This window comes from Equus przewalskii, chromosome 4, assembly GCF_037783145.1.
Source record: "Equus przewalskii isolate Varuska chromosome 4, EquPr2, whole genome shotgun sequence".
NCBI classification, from domain to species: Eukaryota; Metazoa; Chordata; class Mammalia; order Perissodactyla; family Equidae; genus Equus; species Equus przewalskii.
The window spans coordinates 53,488,775-53,506,360 of NC_091834.1; the positions used below are offsets into that span (position 1 = coordinate 53,488,775).

General features: G+C 41.2%; 1 protein-coding gene across 2 annotated transcripts in view; it reads left to right on the forward strand.

Annotated features, from left to right (window-relative positions):
- Nucleotides 1–2,864: 2,864 nt before the first annotated feature.
- Nucleotides 2,865–17,586, forward strand: part of SP4 (Sp4 transcription factor) — a 77,209-nt gene continuing 62,487 nt past the window's right edge. The window contains exons 1-3 of one of the 2 annotated variants that reach the window (XM_070615889.1): nt 2,865–3,148; nt 3,571–3,695; nt 4,197–5,751. In XM_070615889.1, the coding sequence (XP_070471990.1) occupies nt 3,142–3,148; nt 3,571–3,695; nt 4,197–5,751 (1,687 nt within the window). In that variant the 5' untranslated portion in view covers nt 2,865–3,141. The remainder of the gene's footprint in view (nt 3,149–3,570; nt 3,696–4,196; nt 5,752–17,586) is intronic. The other variant, XM_070615890.1, reaches the window with a different exon arrangement.

Genomic DNA, 17,586 nt, shown 5'->3' on the forward strand with positions numbered 1-17,586 from the left:
ATACTGACTTTCTACTTACTACGGTGGTATCAACTTCTTAAATTAATTACGTTAGGAATCAAAGTAAATTGGTTTAAAGAAAAACATTCAGCAAATCATAGTATAGGTGGTACATAGCTTAAATTAGGAAGGTGATGTAAGAATGACTGTAATTTTGGAACTATATCATCTAGCTAAACCTTCTATTACATAGATAAAATGATGGTGCCTGAGAAGCGGTTAATTTAGGGCACCTGCCCATGTCTCATGGCTCAGCCAGCGACCAGAAGCTTTTGGTCCACCATAAAAAGCAGGATGGTTAACTACTGAAAGGTAGCAGGAAATACAAGCTCAAAATATGCCACTTTGGCATATTGATTATTTTGAGCTGTGGGTACATGCAAAACAGCAAATGCAGGGAGAGGCTTTCAATTCCCCTTATCTGCCTAAAGACTGATCCTCCAAAAGGAACTCAATCATCCTAAATCCCCTCCCAGAGACTTTCATCAACGAGGGATGATTGACTCTTATCACAGAAGAGGAGACTAGAAGTTTATACTGCACCAGACAACTTTGTCACAAACGTCACACCTCCCATCTATTTTGCTATGGGCCCATTCATTTTTGCTAAAAATTATTTACTCTCCCCTAAGAGGCCTACATCCCCTCTGCCCTTTCCCTATTAAGATGATATTTAAGCCTTAATTCTAAGCCACCTTGGAGAGTTATTCATTTTTCCCTGGGTATTTCCCATGTATACTTGAGGTATACATATTAATAATATTTTGCTTGTTTTTCTCTTGTTAATCTTTGATTACAAGGGTCTTAGCTAAGAATTCAGAAGGGTAGAGAAAAAATTATTTTCCCTCCCCTATACTATATTTCATGAATACCATTGTTGTCACTTAACTATAGGGCACAGAATATTTAGGACACTTTGTAGATCCATACTAATTGGATAAGCATTCTTTTTTTAACTTGTGGTTCAGAGCCAGTGACACTGCCCCGCTGAAGCAGGTTTTGTAAGGTAAGAAAACTGTAAGGAATGCCCCAATTCATAAGACTGCAAAATGTCTTCCCTCATTCATTATAGTGAATCGGAAAAAAAAAAAAGACCCGAGGATACACAGTATATCTATAAATTCAAGAAGCACTTTTGAGCCTTCCATATTGTATATGGGGGGAAGGGAGCAGGTTATTTAAGGATCTTAAGCTCATTTTTTAAGAAGGCGTAGACAATACTTTGCAAGTCTTTATTCGAATGGCTTTGTCTTGCTGCACTGCTGGCTTTGTCATCAACTGTTGTTGCAATTACTTTAACAAGCAAAGGAAATGCCAATCAAGTGCAGCACCTGGGACCTCCTCACCCTTGCAACGTGTCAGGCCTCAGGCAAGAGACAATAAACGCTTAAGGCTGTGTGTGGAGCCCAGGTAAAAAGGGAGTGGATGGCTACGAGCCTGGGTGTGTAAGGGCCCCTCCTTCCCAAGACCAACGTTAACTTTAGCGATTCACTTCCACCTTCGGTACACTTAATCGGGTGCTTATTATATTCCATGGCATCATCCTGACTTCAGGACTTTGAGGAAAGCTGGGGTCAGGAGACCGCTCACGTGCATTTGACAATAAAATGCTTTGTGCAGCCAGACGTGAATTCCACCTGCCCAGAAGCTTATGCTGAACGGTCCGGGGCTGACCCAAAGGGAGCTGGGCTTTTCTTCGCCTCGAGAATCCTGGGAGACCAGTAAGAGTGCTAAATCCGCCAACCACGCGGGCTATTCCGCAAAACACGATGCAACCATAGAAGGTGGGTTATTTCTCTGCTCTAGCAGTTAGCCCGAGACAGAAATAAAATGGAAGATACTCTTCTGTGAGAAAGCAGGCCTCGGATTTGAAGCGGGGGGCCTCAGGGAGGGAGGTGAGCAAAGAAAGGAAAGGCGAAGGCGCTGCTCCAAGAAGCCGGGTTCATTCAAACCCGGAGGACAGCAAACCCCGCCTCCCCACGCCGCCGCCCGCTCAATCGCGGAGCGCTCCGGGTGTGAGCTCGCCCCGGGGGGAGCGGCTTGGAGCCGAGGAGGCGGTGGCAGAGGTGGTTTGGGCAGCCCCGCGCGGCGGATAGGCCCAGGCAAACAACACCCATTCCCCCTCCCCCTCGCTCAGTTCAACTCCCACTCGGCCCCGGCCACGCCCTGCTGCCACCGCCCCCTCCGGCAGCTTTCCGCTCGGCAGCCTGGCCTTGGTCGGGGGCGGGAGGGAAGGCGGTGCCTTGGAGGGGGCCGCCGCGGCCGCCAGAAACTACAAGGGCCGAAAGCCTTTGCGGCAGCGCCCCGCCCCCTTTCTCCCACCACTCAGCGCGCGTCACCAGGGGCTCAGCCAATGGGGACCGAGCCAGGGAAAAAGGGCGCCCGGGTCCGGATGCGCCTCAGGAAAGCCATGCTCCCTGCGCGGGGGCAGCGGGCAGTTCACCCGGCGCGCCCAGCCGTAGGTGCTCCGCGCGCTCCCTCATACGCCCTTCTCGCCTCCCTTGAGCGATAGCCCTATTTTTTTCTTTAGTGGCAATTCCGAGGGATGCTGGAGCGGGATTTTGAGGGGAGGGCGCTGGGAAATGAGTAGGGGGCGGGATATCCTGAGACAACAAGTTTGGCTGTATGGAGGGCCTACCAGCAGCGCGCCTGAGCTAGAACGCCGAGAAAAAGAGCGCCGGAGGAGCCAAGGGAGGCAAGGAAAAGCTGCAGAAGGAATAACCCCGAGAAAGGGGGTGGAGAGGAGGCGGCCCCAGCGCCCCGGCCCCCGGCAGGTCGGCGGCCAATCCGCTGGGGGAAGGGGTGGAGAGTCGGCGGCTCCGGCAGAGAGAGGCCGAGGGGGGTGGGGAGTCGGCCGGGCTCGCGCCGCCCCGGCCCCGCCCCCGGCCCGCGCTGCCGCCCGCGCCGCGCGCCGCCGCTGTCAATCAAGGGCGAGTCAGCCGGGCTCGGGCGGAGAGAGGAGCTGCTACGCCACAGCCCAGCGGCGGCCATTCGCGGAAAAAGAGGCAGAGCCTGTGCCAGCTACAGCCTCCTCCGAGCCACCGCGGGCGGGCGGGACCGGCCTCTCCTCCCGCCTCGCCCCCACCCCCACCCACCTCTATCCCAGTGTCTCCGTCTGAGGGTTTGTCCTGTTAATGCGGGATGAGCGGTACGTATTCTCCACCCCCCTCGGTCTCCTTCACCGCCTCCCTCCCTCCCTCCCTCCTCAGACCCTGCTCGATTCTCCCCCCTCCCCCGGGGCCGCTGAGATGCTTTAAGGGGAGGAGGAGAGGGAGGGAGGGAATCAGGGGGAGGGAAGGAGGGTTGTGTTTTGTCTTAATGTCTGAGAGAGAACAACCTTCTGGGTGTTGCTCTGGAGCCGATGGGTCGGGTTTCAAACCACGTTTTGTGATATCCCCCTCCTCCCTTCCCTCCTTCTCCCCCACCCCCTGCCGGTGTGCGTGGATCGCGGGTTTATGGAGATTAATGTTCGGGGGGAGGGGGAGGAGACGAGAGGGGGAAGACGAATAATAATAATCCTAATAACCTGTTGTCGTGTGTGTGCGTGTGGGGGGGGGGGGTTTGTTGCAGATCAGAAGAAGGAGGAGGAGGAGGAGGCGGCGGCGGCAGCGGCGGCAGCGGCGATGGCTACCGAAGGAGGGAAAACCTCTGAGCCAGAGAATAACAATAAAAAACCCAAAACCTCAGGCTCCCAGGTAAAAGCGAACATATAAAAAAATTCATCACGAAACGTAAGGGGAGAGAGGGAGTTATGCCCTTTAGTTGCCCAGCAGTGAAGAGCAGAATAAAAATGTTTATCCACTCAAAGCATCTTTCTGGGAGTGAGGAAGTTAAATTGTAAATTCATAAAGATTTCACATGTTTGCGGGGTAACGTTGTTTAAAATTACAGCAGGAACTCAGACTCTAAGAAAACGGTGTGTATTTTCCCAAGGGTATTTTGAGTTTAGGAAAATAACACTTTAAGAAAGTTTGTTAGAAATTTCTTTTTATTTAAACTTTATATTACAGGATCTGCTTCCTTATTCCTGTATCTTACTGCTTTTGATAATATTTCTTTTTGATTTCTGTCACTTCCTGAGTTCTGAAATGTAGAGCTGTCAAAATAAATAAATAAACCCCTCCCAACTACTGGCCTCCACTAAATCCGCCCACTTTTTTTTTCCCACCTCTCCTTTACCATCCCATTTTGGGTAGGACTCTCAGCCCTCTCCTCTGGCTTTACTGGCAGCTACTTGCAGCAAAATAGGGACTCCTGGTGAAAATCAAGCAACTGGACAACAACAAATTATTATAGATCCGAGCCAAGGATTGGTGCAACTTCAAAATCAGCCACAACAGCTAGAACTGGTAACAACACAACTTGCTGGAAACGCTTGGCAACTTGTTGCCTCCACTCCTCCTGCTTCAAAAGAAAATAACGTTTCTCAACCAGCGTCTAGTTCATCTAGTTCTTCCAGCAGTAATAACGGGAGTGCATCTCCTACAAAAGCTAAATCAGGTAATTCTTCCACCCCCGGTCAGTTTCAAGTCATACAAGTACAAAATCCAAGTGGTAGTATACAGTACCAAGTGATTCCACAACTTCAGACGGTGGAAGGCCAGCAGATTCAAATCAATCCAACTAGTACTTCATCTCTTCAGGATTTGCAGGGTCAAATTCAGCTCATTTCTGCAGGTAATAATCAAGCTATACTCACAGCTGCTAACAGGACAGCTTCTGGGAATATTCTTGCTCAAAACCTGGCAAATCAGACGGTTCCAGTCCAAATTAGACCTGGTGTTTCAATACCACTGCAATTACAGACCCTTCCTGGTACTCAGGCTCAAGTTGTAACTACCCTACCAATTAACATTGGAGGAGTGACTTTAGCTTTGCCAGTGATAAACAGTGTGGCTGCTGGAGGAGGGACTGGACAGGTTGGCCAGCCTACTACTACTACTGATAGTGGGACTTCCAACGGGAGTCAGTTAGTTTCCACACCCACCACCACCACTGCTTCTGCCAGTACTATGCCAGAATCTCCCTCCTCCTCCACTACGTGCACAACCACTGCTTCAACATCTCTGACGAGCAGTGACACGTTAGTGAGCTCAGCAGATGCGGGCCAATATGCAAGCACATCAGCCAGTAGTTCTGAACGCACTATTGAAGAATCTCAAACACCTGCTGCTACTGAGTCTGAAGCCCAGAGCTCCAGTCAGCTTCAGTCTAATGGGATACAGAATACACAAGATCAATCAAATTCTCTTCAGCAGGTGCAGATTGTAGGCCAGCCTATCTTACAACAGATCCAGATCCAACAGCCTCAGCAGCAGATTATTCAGGCTATTCCACCACAGTCGTTTCAACTCCAGTCAGGGCAGACAATTCAGACCATCCAGCAGCAGCCTTTGCAGAATGTTCAACTTCAAGCAGTAAATCCGACTCAGGTGCTTATCAGGGCTCCAACTTTAACACCTTCAGGGCAAATCAGTTGGCAAACTGTACAGGTTCAGAATATTCAGAGTCTTTCAAATCTGCAAGTTCAGAATGCTGGGTTATCTCAACAATTAACCATCACCCCAGTGTCTTCAAGTGGTGGCACAACTCTTGCTCAAATTGCTCCTGTGGCTGTTGCTGGTGCCCCAATAACTTTGAATACTGCCCAGCTTGCATCAGTGCCTAACCTTCAGACAGTGAGTGTTGCCAACCTGGGTGCTGCAGGCGTTCAAGTGCAAGGAGTTCCAGTTACAATCACTAGTGTTGCAGGTAAGTTACTATAATCTTTTCTCTTTAAGATCCTTTTATACAGTTTTTACTAACAATTGGTTCTTGCTTTTCTTTGCTCTTAGATTTTTCGTAGACCTCTGAAATAACGGATAATCATAAGGACTCTAAAATACGTGGGAATATTATACTAACTGCCTTAACCTGTAATCATCAGTGTAACCTGTTCACATTTGTAATGTTTTAGTATTAGATTAGATTTGTTATATAGATGGTTTTATAAAATTATTCTTCCATGGAGCGAAACTTCCTGATTAGAATCATAATTGTCTTCTGTAATTTAGAGATCATGTTTGAGTACATTTGAGCTCTGCAGAGAGAACTCTAGTCAAAATGATGTTTAGATCTTTAAGGGAAGGTAGGTTCAAAGCTGAATTAGCATGTAGTTGTGAGTCTGAAGTTTTAATTCTTCTTTGTAAGAAGACTATCTTTTTCTTAAATTGGTAGTTCTCATGCTTCAGCATCTTGCTGCTCATGCTTTTGCGTTTTATTATACAGCATCGTTTTAACCTAGATGCTGATGCAGTTGAGAGGGAGAATTTTAAGTTGGTAATTGTTTGCTTAACTTTTATGTCTACTTTTCTGCTAAAACCAGGCTTTGTTCAGGATTTTGAGTTAATGGACCTTCACTTATAAAATTATATTTAAGTAAATATGGTGGTGGTTATGTTATTTATAGGTGTTTCTCGTGTGAAGCTGGCGGAAAGCAATTAAAAATGAAGATAGTAAAATGTCACTAATTTGAATTAATTGTGGTAAGGTTGTTTTGAAACCAGTTAGAGAGCAGTTGTTATGCATATAAATAGATACTTCTGAAGTATTTGGAAAACTAGACTTAAGTATTTTAATCTTTCTGGACCAGTCTTACTTTACCTAATACCTTTTGTTTTTTAGTAATTAAACACTTTTCATTGATTCTGATGTGGTGAAAGCTTCGTTGTGGTTTTAGTGCCTTTGATACTTTCAGACCTCTTTAGTTAAATATTTCTATTTTGATACTCTGAAATGAATAAGTGTATCACTTTTGAATGACCTTTCTTGGAACAAGTCTCAGAAAAATTATGCTCGGGTTCTTGTTTTACAGTTAATATCTAAAGTAGATGTATATATTTAAAATTGGAAATTGCCAGATGGAGCTTCTCTAATTCAGAAGATCAGAGATTACATGTTTTATTTAGATATCCATTACCTCTAAACCAGAGCTGTCTAATACAATTTTCTGTGATGATGGAAGTGTTCTATATCTGTTCCATCCAATAAGTCACTAGCCATGTGTGGCTGTTGAGCATTTAAAGTGTGCCTTGTGCAACTGAAGAACTGAATTTTTAATTTTATTTAATTTTAGTTTAAATAGCCACATATGGCTAGTGGCTCCTGTATTGACAGAACAGTAACCTAGTCAAAGAGTAATTTGAGTGTGGTACTTTTTCCCCTAAAATTCTTACAGCATAAATATGTAAGTTTCTTTGGATTACAACAGTCTTTACTTGCTTTTTTTCCTTGTCTTTTTCTAAATATTGACAATATCTTAAGTGTTTCAGAAGAATTTCTGTTTTTGGTGGGTTGAATAACAGTTTTCATTGTCAAAAGTTATTTCGCTTATATTTTGTCTTGTCTATTAAGCATTAGTTGGTGAATTATGATTAAGAGAATTGAGTAATTGGTATTTTAGGTTAGAAATAGTCAATTTTTCTGTTCTCTAATTTATGTCGGTTACAACCCAGTTTTTCCCTTGTCCATTGTCAGGGTATGCCACTGAGGGTATGATCATCTCACATTCACTTGAATGAATCATTATTATAATAGCAAGATCCAGTTTCTGGAACTATAATTTCCTGGGGGATGTGGTCAAGGAATTTGCCTTTCAAACAAACTTTCCAGGTGATTCTAAATCTTGCTGAAATTTGGGAATCAAGGGTCTAGTCATCAGCAGTGAACCATAAGGCAAAAGTATGGAGGCAGATGGGTGTCAAGCTAGTTCTTATGTGCCTCAGAGAATGTATTTCGATGGCAAATACAACGTACAGTTTTTGTTTCACAAATATATATCGACTAGCTGTGTGCTGAGCACTCCCAATAGGTGTGTTTAGTTCTTATTTTCAGGGATAATTTTTTATTTAAAGAGTTTACATGATTTGGGGGGCACTTAAGTGTGTGAGGAAATTTAAACTTTACATAATTGAATTTTTTTCTCATGAAACCAAAGATTTTAAATTTTGTGGTTGTTGAAGAGTTTATGTTCTAATAGATGTGCCCATTCATTTTAAGAAGATTGCCATGATACAAAACCCAAAAATGTACCCTGATTTCTACAAGTTAATGCATTCATCTGGGCCTAGTTGTTTGCAGATTTTACCTTATTTCCTAGCATAATAGATTCTTGTCAAACGTTTGCTGAATTACGGTATAGAAAGTGATGGAAAAGATGGCAATTTGAAATTGGGAGCAATGCCCTGGAGTGGTTTTAATGAAGCTAATGAAATAGCTCTATTTCTGTTAATTTCTTTTGGCTTTGAGTTTTTAAGACATTAAGAATGGGACACCAGGTACGTTACTGTCTCTAGAAGGGGGAGAATGAGCAATAAGTGCCTGTATATTCTTTTTATAAATGAGCCCTGGAAGTTCAGATCTTTTACTTTGTGTCCCATTCACCTTTTAGTACTTTTTATTTCATGTTCCCCCCAAGGAGAATAGTATTGTTTAATTTTGTCAAATTTATGGGAAAAAATTTGCTCTGAAGATTCACAGCTATTATCAGGGCTTGAAAAAATTGTTAGTAGTCAACTTTGACAGAATGTAATGGTAAGTTAAATTCAAGAACAAGGGGCTAAGTTCTCCACCACCCATCCTCATGTTACTCTTAGGAGGTATGGCAAGGGTGTGGATGGTATGAACAGAAAAAGAAAAAAATTGTACAAGGTACGTTGAATGAAACGAGTTCTTGAAGGTAGGAAGCTTCATACTTCATTTTATAAAATGAGAATGTTAGTGACAACTTAGGGGTTACTTAGGGAGAACGTCTTTCCTTGATAATGTATTCAGCATAATGTGTTTCTGTGGTTTGTTCTCTGCTAGAAATCCTGAATTCTAGGCTGAGCATTTAACATTTCATTAGTTAGAATTCCCTTACATACTTACTGTTTGTTTCCTTGTTGAGATTTGAGTTTCACTTTGAAAGAAAAGCAGAAATCCTATTTTAAGTTAAGAGAGAAGGTAACTAATCATGCTGCTGGTTTAAGAATATCCTTTGTTTTAACTAAGTGAGCAAACTAGAAGATGTTTTGCTCAAAAAGAACTACCTGTTTTCACAATATGCACTGGTAGCCAAAGAGCCCCAGATAAAATGAACTTCAGGGGTTACATCTCCTTGAATTTAGAACATGTAGGGACCATTGTGGTCTAAATCTGTAATTAACTTGCCTTGGCCAGCAATTTGATTTATTTCTGATTATCACATGTAGTAACAGTTTATGATTTTGCTTGGTGGATGGATATTTCTTTGTCGATTTTAGTGGAAATTAACATTTTTACGCTAATTCTCACACAAAGGAAGGGCAGATTTGAGGATAAGATGTTGCTGGCCCTTAAAAAACTTGACTCTCTTTCTTTCCTTTACTACTTTGGTGATTTAAAGAATGAAACCTGGGGATGTAACAGAACCAGGAATGGGAGGGCCAGTTCTTCATTATTGGTGAAACTGGGGACCAAAGAAAATACTTGACATTTAATTTAAAAACCTAACTCAATCCAGTACAATCAACCTCTTATACCAAACTTTTTTCCAAAGCTACTAAAAGTAGAAAATTTAATATAAGTATGTTTAATACATATGAATACAAATGAAATACATATGAATACAAATACGTATTTAATACAAATGAAGTTTAATACAAATAGCGTTTTTCTTTATATGTTTTCTTAACTTGGATTTCCCTAGGTAGGCATCTTAAAATAACATATACACATAGTTATACGCATATACATAATACGCCCACATATCCGTGTGTATACATATGCCTCCTGTGTTTGATTATTTCTTTTTTCAGGGAAGTCAGGTTTACTCCTGTAATTTTATTTCTCTGAAATCTAATACTGTTCCTTATAGATTGGAACTCATTATGAGGAACTTAGACCTTGTACCTGTACCAGTGATTTAGGTTCTGAACTACCAAGTTGGTTTTCCCCAGTAGGTGATATATAGCATGACCTTTATGATTTGTTGTTGATAACATAACAAGATCGTTGCTTATCTTTAAATTTTCGTGGAAGATGAAAAAGTATTTAATGTAGAGCCACATTAATTTTTTTCTTTTTTTTAAATTGAGGTGCTTTTTTTTTTAAAGATTGGCACCTGAGCTAACAACTGTTGTCAGTCTTTTTTTGTTTTTTCCCTGCTTTACCTTCCCAATCCCCCAGCCCCCGCCCCCCGTACATAGTTGTATATCTTAGTTGCAGGTCCTTCTAGTTGTGGGATGTGGGATGCTGCCTCAGCGTGGCCTGACAAGGGGTGCCTTGTCCGTGCCCAGGAGGCGAACCCTGGGCCGCCACAGTGGAGCGCACGAACTTAACCACTTGGCCACAGAGCCAGCCCCGAGCCACATTAATTTTTAAAAGGGCACCTTTAAAAGGGATTTCAGGATAGAGAGAGGAGCAAGGGAAAATAGAGTTTTAATCATCTGCTTTTCAAATCTAAATCAGGGAATATATAGAAAGTAATACTTAAGAAATATTGGAGCAAACATAAAAGGAAGTTGAAGAGAAAAGAAAAACTTGATCAAGAAGGAAGAGGAAAAGCGCTATACATAGATCTTGTAGAAATAACAGATTTACAAAATGCTAGAATTTTAGTTTGAAAGGATCTTTGAGGTGGTTGCTCACCAGTTGTAGCCCTTTGGTATTGCTGCTAAAGTCTATTTATAAAGGAATTTTGTGTTTTTAGTACTATAAATGAAAGCAGAAATGTGGGTCAGAGGTTCTGCGGTGCTGCATTAAGGACTTGTGGATGACATGGTAAGGATTGGCAGTAAAAAGGAGAACCTGGCCTGATACTAGATCATATGTGTATCTGGGCTCCTCTGTACTCTTCTGATTTAGGTATTAGATAAGGTTGGATGTTCATAATGTTTGTCATTTCTCTACCTAGTACATGAGCAAATTGTGGCAAGGGAAACCTGTTGAAGCACAAATTGCTTATATCAGTATGTGGTGATATAAAGGCTTAATGACATTGTAGTTCATTAAGGTAACTTAAAGGTAATTGAGCGTCTCTCCACCTCCCTCGTTCCTTAGTGTATTTCAGAAATGAAGAAACTGAAGCCCAGAAAGGTCGATGGACTTTCTTGTGCTTCAGGACTGGAATCTTGACTTCCATGCTGCAGTTGTCTTTCTAGTGTAGTATTTCTGGCTTTGTTATCTAAATCTTTTGCTAGTAAATGAGTCAATGTAGCTGCGGTTTAGGGACCAGAGAGGGAGAGTATCCAGCTTGAGTTTGTCTTCTCCCAGGTCGACTGTCTCTCTTGTCACTGGATATTCAGCTTTAGTATATTGAATACAATATTGGTGAAAAGCACAATTCTCTAGGTGTGTTACTGAATTTAATGGTGGAACCTTGGTAGTATTTCATCCTTTCTTGAAAGAGCAAATTCAGAACTAAAGATATTAGTAAATTCTATATGTAGGTAAAATCCTCAGGCTATTAGGATATTGTATCTTTTCCTAAACTATAGTTAGAAATGGATTTTTTTAAAAAATGAGACTTGTGGAGGAAGAAAACAAACGTTTACTGTTCACCTAGTGTGTGTAAGGTGCCAGACTGGGTATTTATATTATCTTGTTAAAACCCACAGTATCCTTGTAAGATCAGTATTATTGTGCCCATTTTACAGATAGCCTTGCTGAGCTTTAATTTCATTAAGAAAAGCTGCCCTCTGGTAAGTGGTATAGGTGTGATTTAAAGTCATCTCTGCTTCTGAGGCTTTTGATAACGAGGCATAAGGTAAAAGGGTAAGTCCACAGATGAAGGCTGTTTTTCACTCTTTTGTATCTGAGGTATGCTTAAATCCCTTAAAGGGTAAACAGTTTTGAAAATTGAAATATTGACTTTGCAGTTAAGGTTTCTTCTAGCTCTAACATTCTGTGGCATTGACAGTCAATTACGACCAGAAGTAGTAAAGGAAATGGTGAATAGAAACTAGTGTGGCTGCATGGAGACCTCCATGTTAAACTTAGAATTTAAAATACTGTATGTGGAAGATAGAAGGAGGGGCATAGGATTAAGAATGAAAACAAAAAGCAGCATGACATTTTAAGAATAATGCCAGTAAAGCAGAAATGCATAAGGAAGTCAGGCTTTTAAAATTATTTTAAACAACTTGTAAGGCTTTAAAATCAAAGCAAGAGACACTCATTGCTTGAGCAGATGGTGTAATAGGGAGAAAAAGCAGAGCTTGTTCACTCTGCTTCTCTTAACCAGCAAGGAAAATGCGGTTCCAGCTGAAATGACCAGAGCTGTAACTCCTTCTGAGATATTTGTTCAAGATAAGTGAGGCGATAAGGGACATTTAGCTGCTTTTTGAAAGTCAGGATGATGCAGATGAATGGCCATCTTAAGGTCAGAAGGAACTTTCAGATTTAGTTTCAGGCCAGTACCAGTAACTTAAAAATTATGCAGCATGGGACAATTGAGCATGAATAAGCACCTCTCTTTTTGAAAACATGCTACACTGCAGACAGATGAGCTCCATAACCATTCTTAACAAAGTCCTTGAGTGAATTAACAAGTAGTTGGACTCAGCATTTGAAAAAGAATTCAGATATCATTGGGAGCCAGTATGGGTGCACGAAGCAACTAAGTTCACAGGTTCGTTCTTTGGGGTCTTCAGATGAGTGTACAAAGGAAATAATGTCAGCACAATGTATCTTGATTTCAGCGTTGATAGTCTTGATTTCTTTAAAGGCTCATACCTGGTCGTTCAATTATATGAAAAATGTTGATTGCCTCAATAGACATCACCAGTGTTATGGCATAGGATTCTATCCTTGATACATCCCTGTTGAACATCTTTTTTCAAATAGTGTACTGAAGGATGACCCATTACTGAAATCAAAGATGAGAGAAAGCTGGGTGATGTTGCTAATAATTATGATAGGGGATAGAATGGAGATTCCAGGTGATCTTAATAGGCTGGAATGCGCCGCCAGAATTAGCAAGTTAAATACAACAGGTAAGATCCTCTATTTAAAGGGGGGTGTTTCTATAGTACCTACAAGATGAAAAACCTGGCTTGGCAGCGGGACATGTGAAGATGAATTGCGATTTATTGGCTTACTATGAACTAAGTAGAGTAAAGCTCCTGTACTTTGTGCTTGTCAGACCATTGCTGCAATATTGTGTGCAGTACTAGGCGTGGCACATTTTGAATGAGACATTGACAAACTGGCAAGCATATCAAGGATTCCCAGGATGAGGAATGTGGAAAAGATTTCTTACTAGCAGCAACTGAAGAGTAGGGGTTTTTATTGTTAAAAGAAAAGAAAAGAAAGTGTGATAGCTGTCTTTGGATATATGAAGGGCTTGCTTTTTTTTGAGATTGAAATAGTTCTGTTTTGTTGGTCTTGGGAAACCAATAGAGTATGTATATGTACACTCAAATGGGCTAGTGCTGTACAGTAACGGAGTGATTTGTCTCATGAAATAGAGATCTTCCTATCATTAGAGGCTGGAGGTCCATCTATCAGAGACACTATAGAATGTAGAAGAATTTCTTGGATAGACAGTTTAATTAGTGAAACTGCAAGTCTTCTGATGCTAAAATTTAAGATTCTTTGACTATTTGAATACACCGTCCTATTTTGGGTACTTCCGTCCAGCATTTGGTGAGAGTTCTCCATAAATCTTAGTTAAACTTACATGATTGCTGAAGTATTTAGGGATTTGGAGGCGACGGTTGAGGGTCACATTTAGTATTTTTCTTATTACAAAGGCAGTATAATTAAGATGAATTCTATTAAGCAATAAGTGGAGTACTTTAATTCATAAATTAATAAATTTCTGTTCTTCATTATTAGACTTAGCGACTGTACTCTTAGATGCTGTTTTTCGATGTCATTTCTGCTTTTATTTGGTGACTACCAAAGCATTAGTATTTTAAACATACACTTCAGTGCCCAATCTTGAATTTGTAGTTAGGATATTTTATCTTACTGGCTCTCTAACCAAAGTCATGTTTCTGATAATGTCACTTTAGTATGAACAATGTAATTACTTTTTCTTGAGTGGAATTGGAGAGCAGTGCCAAATCTAGGATCCTGATGGAGTTCAAACTCTGGGAAGCACTCACAGCTTCAAATTTGTTAATTTACCCTGTGGAGTAACCAAATCCAGTATGCCTTTCTTTTTGGTTCAGAATATCTAGCACATAGGTGTTGTTAAAAAAATATTTGAGACTCCAGACCCTTTTGAATAGAAAAAGTGATCATTCAGATATGCAAAGCTTCTGTTTTCCTTAGGTGTGCTAAGAGAGTTAGGAGTAGGAACTGTGCTGGATCAGAGGTGTGGTTCAAGTAGTAGGTTTATTATTACTGATTACTGCAGACATCTGTGCTTAGAGGCTTCTTAGAGCACAGATATTTTGTGTTCTTTTACGTGATGGTCCATCAGGTGTGGCCCAAGAGGAGACACAGGAGAGGCACAGGAAAAAAAAAAGCTTATTATATTCATAGGTCCTAGAGAGACAGTGACCTTACCCCGAGAGGGGGCCACATGGGAGGCAGTGCCAAGGGAGCTGGCTCGACCAAGTAGGTGGGGAGCAGAGAGAGAGCAAGGACCCACGGGCAAGTGCATTTATTGGGGGGTCAGGGTGGAGTACACAAGAAAAGGCATGAGGGGACTTGCTGGTGTGTTTAAATGTTACTAGGTCACAGTCAAGGGAAGGTGGGAGGGCAAACTGGTGGCAGGAGCCACCGGTATCACACTGGTGCACCTGACTGTCTGGGCGGGGTCCTCATGGCCTGCTTGTAGGGATGTTGAGGCAGCAGGAAAAAAATGACATTTTAAAATTCATGATATAATAGGACTAAGAATTAGAACTCTTACATTTTTACTCTGATGCTGCTCCCTATTAGCTGTTCCACCCTGGGAAAACATGCTATAATTGGAGTTTCATTCTTTTTTTTCGTTTGTGAAATTGTGGCATTAATTCCTAACCTCTCTACCTAATGGATCTGCAAAGATCAGATGAGATAAAGATCTATATGAAAGTTGGTAACCTGGTAAAATCTCTACATAGCGACTTTCACCCACTAGGAGAATGTGAAGTAGTAACGTGGGAGATTGAGTAGTTTGAGATATGGATGTATTAGCCTGAGTTAAAAATCAGGAGTAAACGAGAGTGTTATATAAAAGAAATATCAGAAAGCTTTGGTGAAGTGCAACCAAGGATGGGGGAGAGGTGTATCTACAGGTAGAAAAGAAGTGGTGTGTTTCAGTGTAGCAAGAACTAAATGTCTTCTGTGTGCGCAGTCTGTGTTAGGCTCTGAAAGTACTCACCTGTCTTAAAAGGATGCTTATGTTGGGGAGATAAGGCTTACATAACATGAAACAACTATATGGCAGCTGCAATTGCATATCAGAGTTTGTACTTAAGTACTGGGTTTTGAGGTATGGAAAATGAGGATGAGAGCTCAGAGACAAGTGAGATCAGGGGACTGGCGTAAACAAGGAAGGCCTTCTGTGCTGAAGTTAGGGATTGAGACAGGCCTTGAAGATTGGTTAGGAAAGTGGACATTTGAGACTTTGAGGTTAGAGAAGTGAAGAGAGGATGTCTTGAGCCAAGCAGCTGAACGGAAATGGAAAGCATAAAGCCCTCACATGGAAGCTTATAGCTGACACCAGGAGTGATGCTCCCTCGTCTCTGCTCCATAGAGGCATAGTGGCCTCACGGAGTAGCTCAGGGTACGCCAAATGAACAGCCTGCCACCCCTCCTGCAGCCAGAAGTTGTGTGTTTATTGGACTGTTTCCTAACATTTTGTTTGAAGAAGAGATTCTGCCAAAGTAATAATAAAAATGTTTGAAAAATATGAACCTAGTGGATGGAAGGGATTGAGTGGAAAGTTTTGTGATACAAATAATAATATTAGAGTGTTTCTCTATACATAAAAGTGTCAAAAGGTTAGGAATAAGGAGTCCAGTAAAAGGATGTTGTTGGATTAATTTAGTCGTGAATTCACAATGGCTTCTAGAAAAGCTACAGCAGTGGAGTTGCTTAATACAAAAAACAGGTTGTCGAACTTCTGGTCAGTACGCAGAATAGTGACGTGAAAGAAGTGGTAAGGGATTAGGTAAAAACATCAGGTTTGCTGGTTCTTTTCCTCTACTCTGTGTCAAGCATGTTAATAGGCATTGAGAAACTAAAGGTGAAGTGAGACATGTTTGCCGCTCTCACAGAATACATTATCTGTTGCAGAGACACACCATATTTCTTTGCTTCTAAGGCATATTTTTTTTAACGTTTTAACATCTTTGAAATTGAAATGTACTTTATAATCAAAGGCATGTCTTAGTTTAATTAGCAGAATTTTTTCTTTCTTATGATTACTTGCATCTTAGACTCAATGGAGTATGATGAATATATAGTTAATTAAATTACAGTGTGGCATTTGGTTTGTAAAGGCTGAGTGAAGTGTTATAGAAGCCCAGAGGAAAGGAAAACTAGTTCTACTTGTAGGGTTTTGGGAATGTTTTCAGGGAGGGTGATAATTGAGCTGGGCCTTAAAGGATGACTAAAAGTTTCCCAGGTCAGGATGGGGAGGGCCATTTCACATTATGTTGGATTTTACATGCCGTTTGGAAATTCAGTTAAGGCATCGTCTATAAACATTGCAAAATTCAGGCTTGGATTAAGGAATATTAGCATGCATTAAAGTTCAGTGATAAAACTTCTAAAGGCCGGGGCTGTTTTATGTGTATGTATATATACATACATATTTTATCTTAGACATTGATGAACATTCCTCCGTACATATAATCCTGATATTGAGCTAGGGGAGTGGACACAGGTGGAGAGCTTTGATTTCATAGGTGAATAGGATGCATAGATCCTTTGAATAGATTCCAGATGCATACTTGAAAAGGAATGAGAGTTTGTGATCATAAAAGGAAAAGTGATTAGTAAAATGAAATAAAAGGCACTTATATCTGATTGTTTCATATGTTTTTGTAGATAGTTGCAACTGAGAATCTTAGCAGTGAGAGGTGAGTTTTGAGGTGAAATCGCAGGTATTTAAAGTTTCCAGTTTGTTTCTGTCCCTTCAAAGTGACTATGTAGGTGTCTCATAATGTGGCCAGTCAGAGAGGGTGTAGTACAGTTCTGTAAATGATAAGTCAAGTCACCACAGCTTTTTGTTCACAGAAGCGGAGCTGCTTTTGCACAGGAGTATAGGAACCAGATAGTGATCTGTACTGTGGTAAGTGGTACCTGTGCCTGGTGTGGGGTTGAGGGAGGGGGTGGAAAATCCTTGTTCAGTTGTAGTTGAGAGTGTCTACGCCAGGGGGTTGAGGGAGAAGAGGGACAGGAAAAGACTAGATGCATATGATGACAACTACTAACTGGATTTATTAGGAGAAATAATTATACTTAAAGTGGTTTGTAAATTCTACACGTTTTCCCATATATTTAAATCTCTGAACCAATTTGAGACGTTAACATTTGACAGATATTTGTATAAATACTACAAACTATGATAATATGCTTGTGGAAACAGTAATTTGATTATTTGTGATTTTATTTTTTTCCTTTTTTTTTTTTTTTTAAAGATTG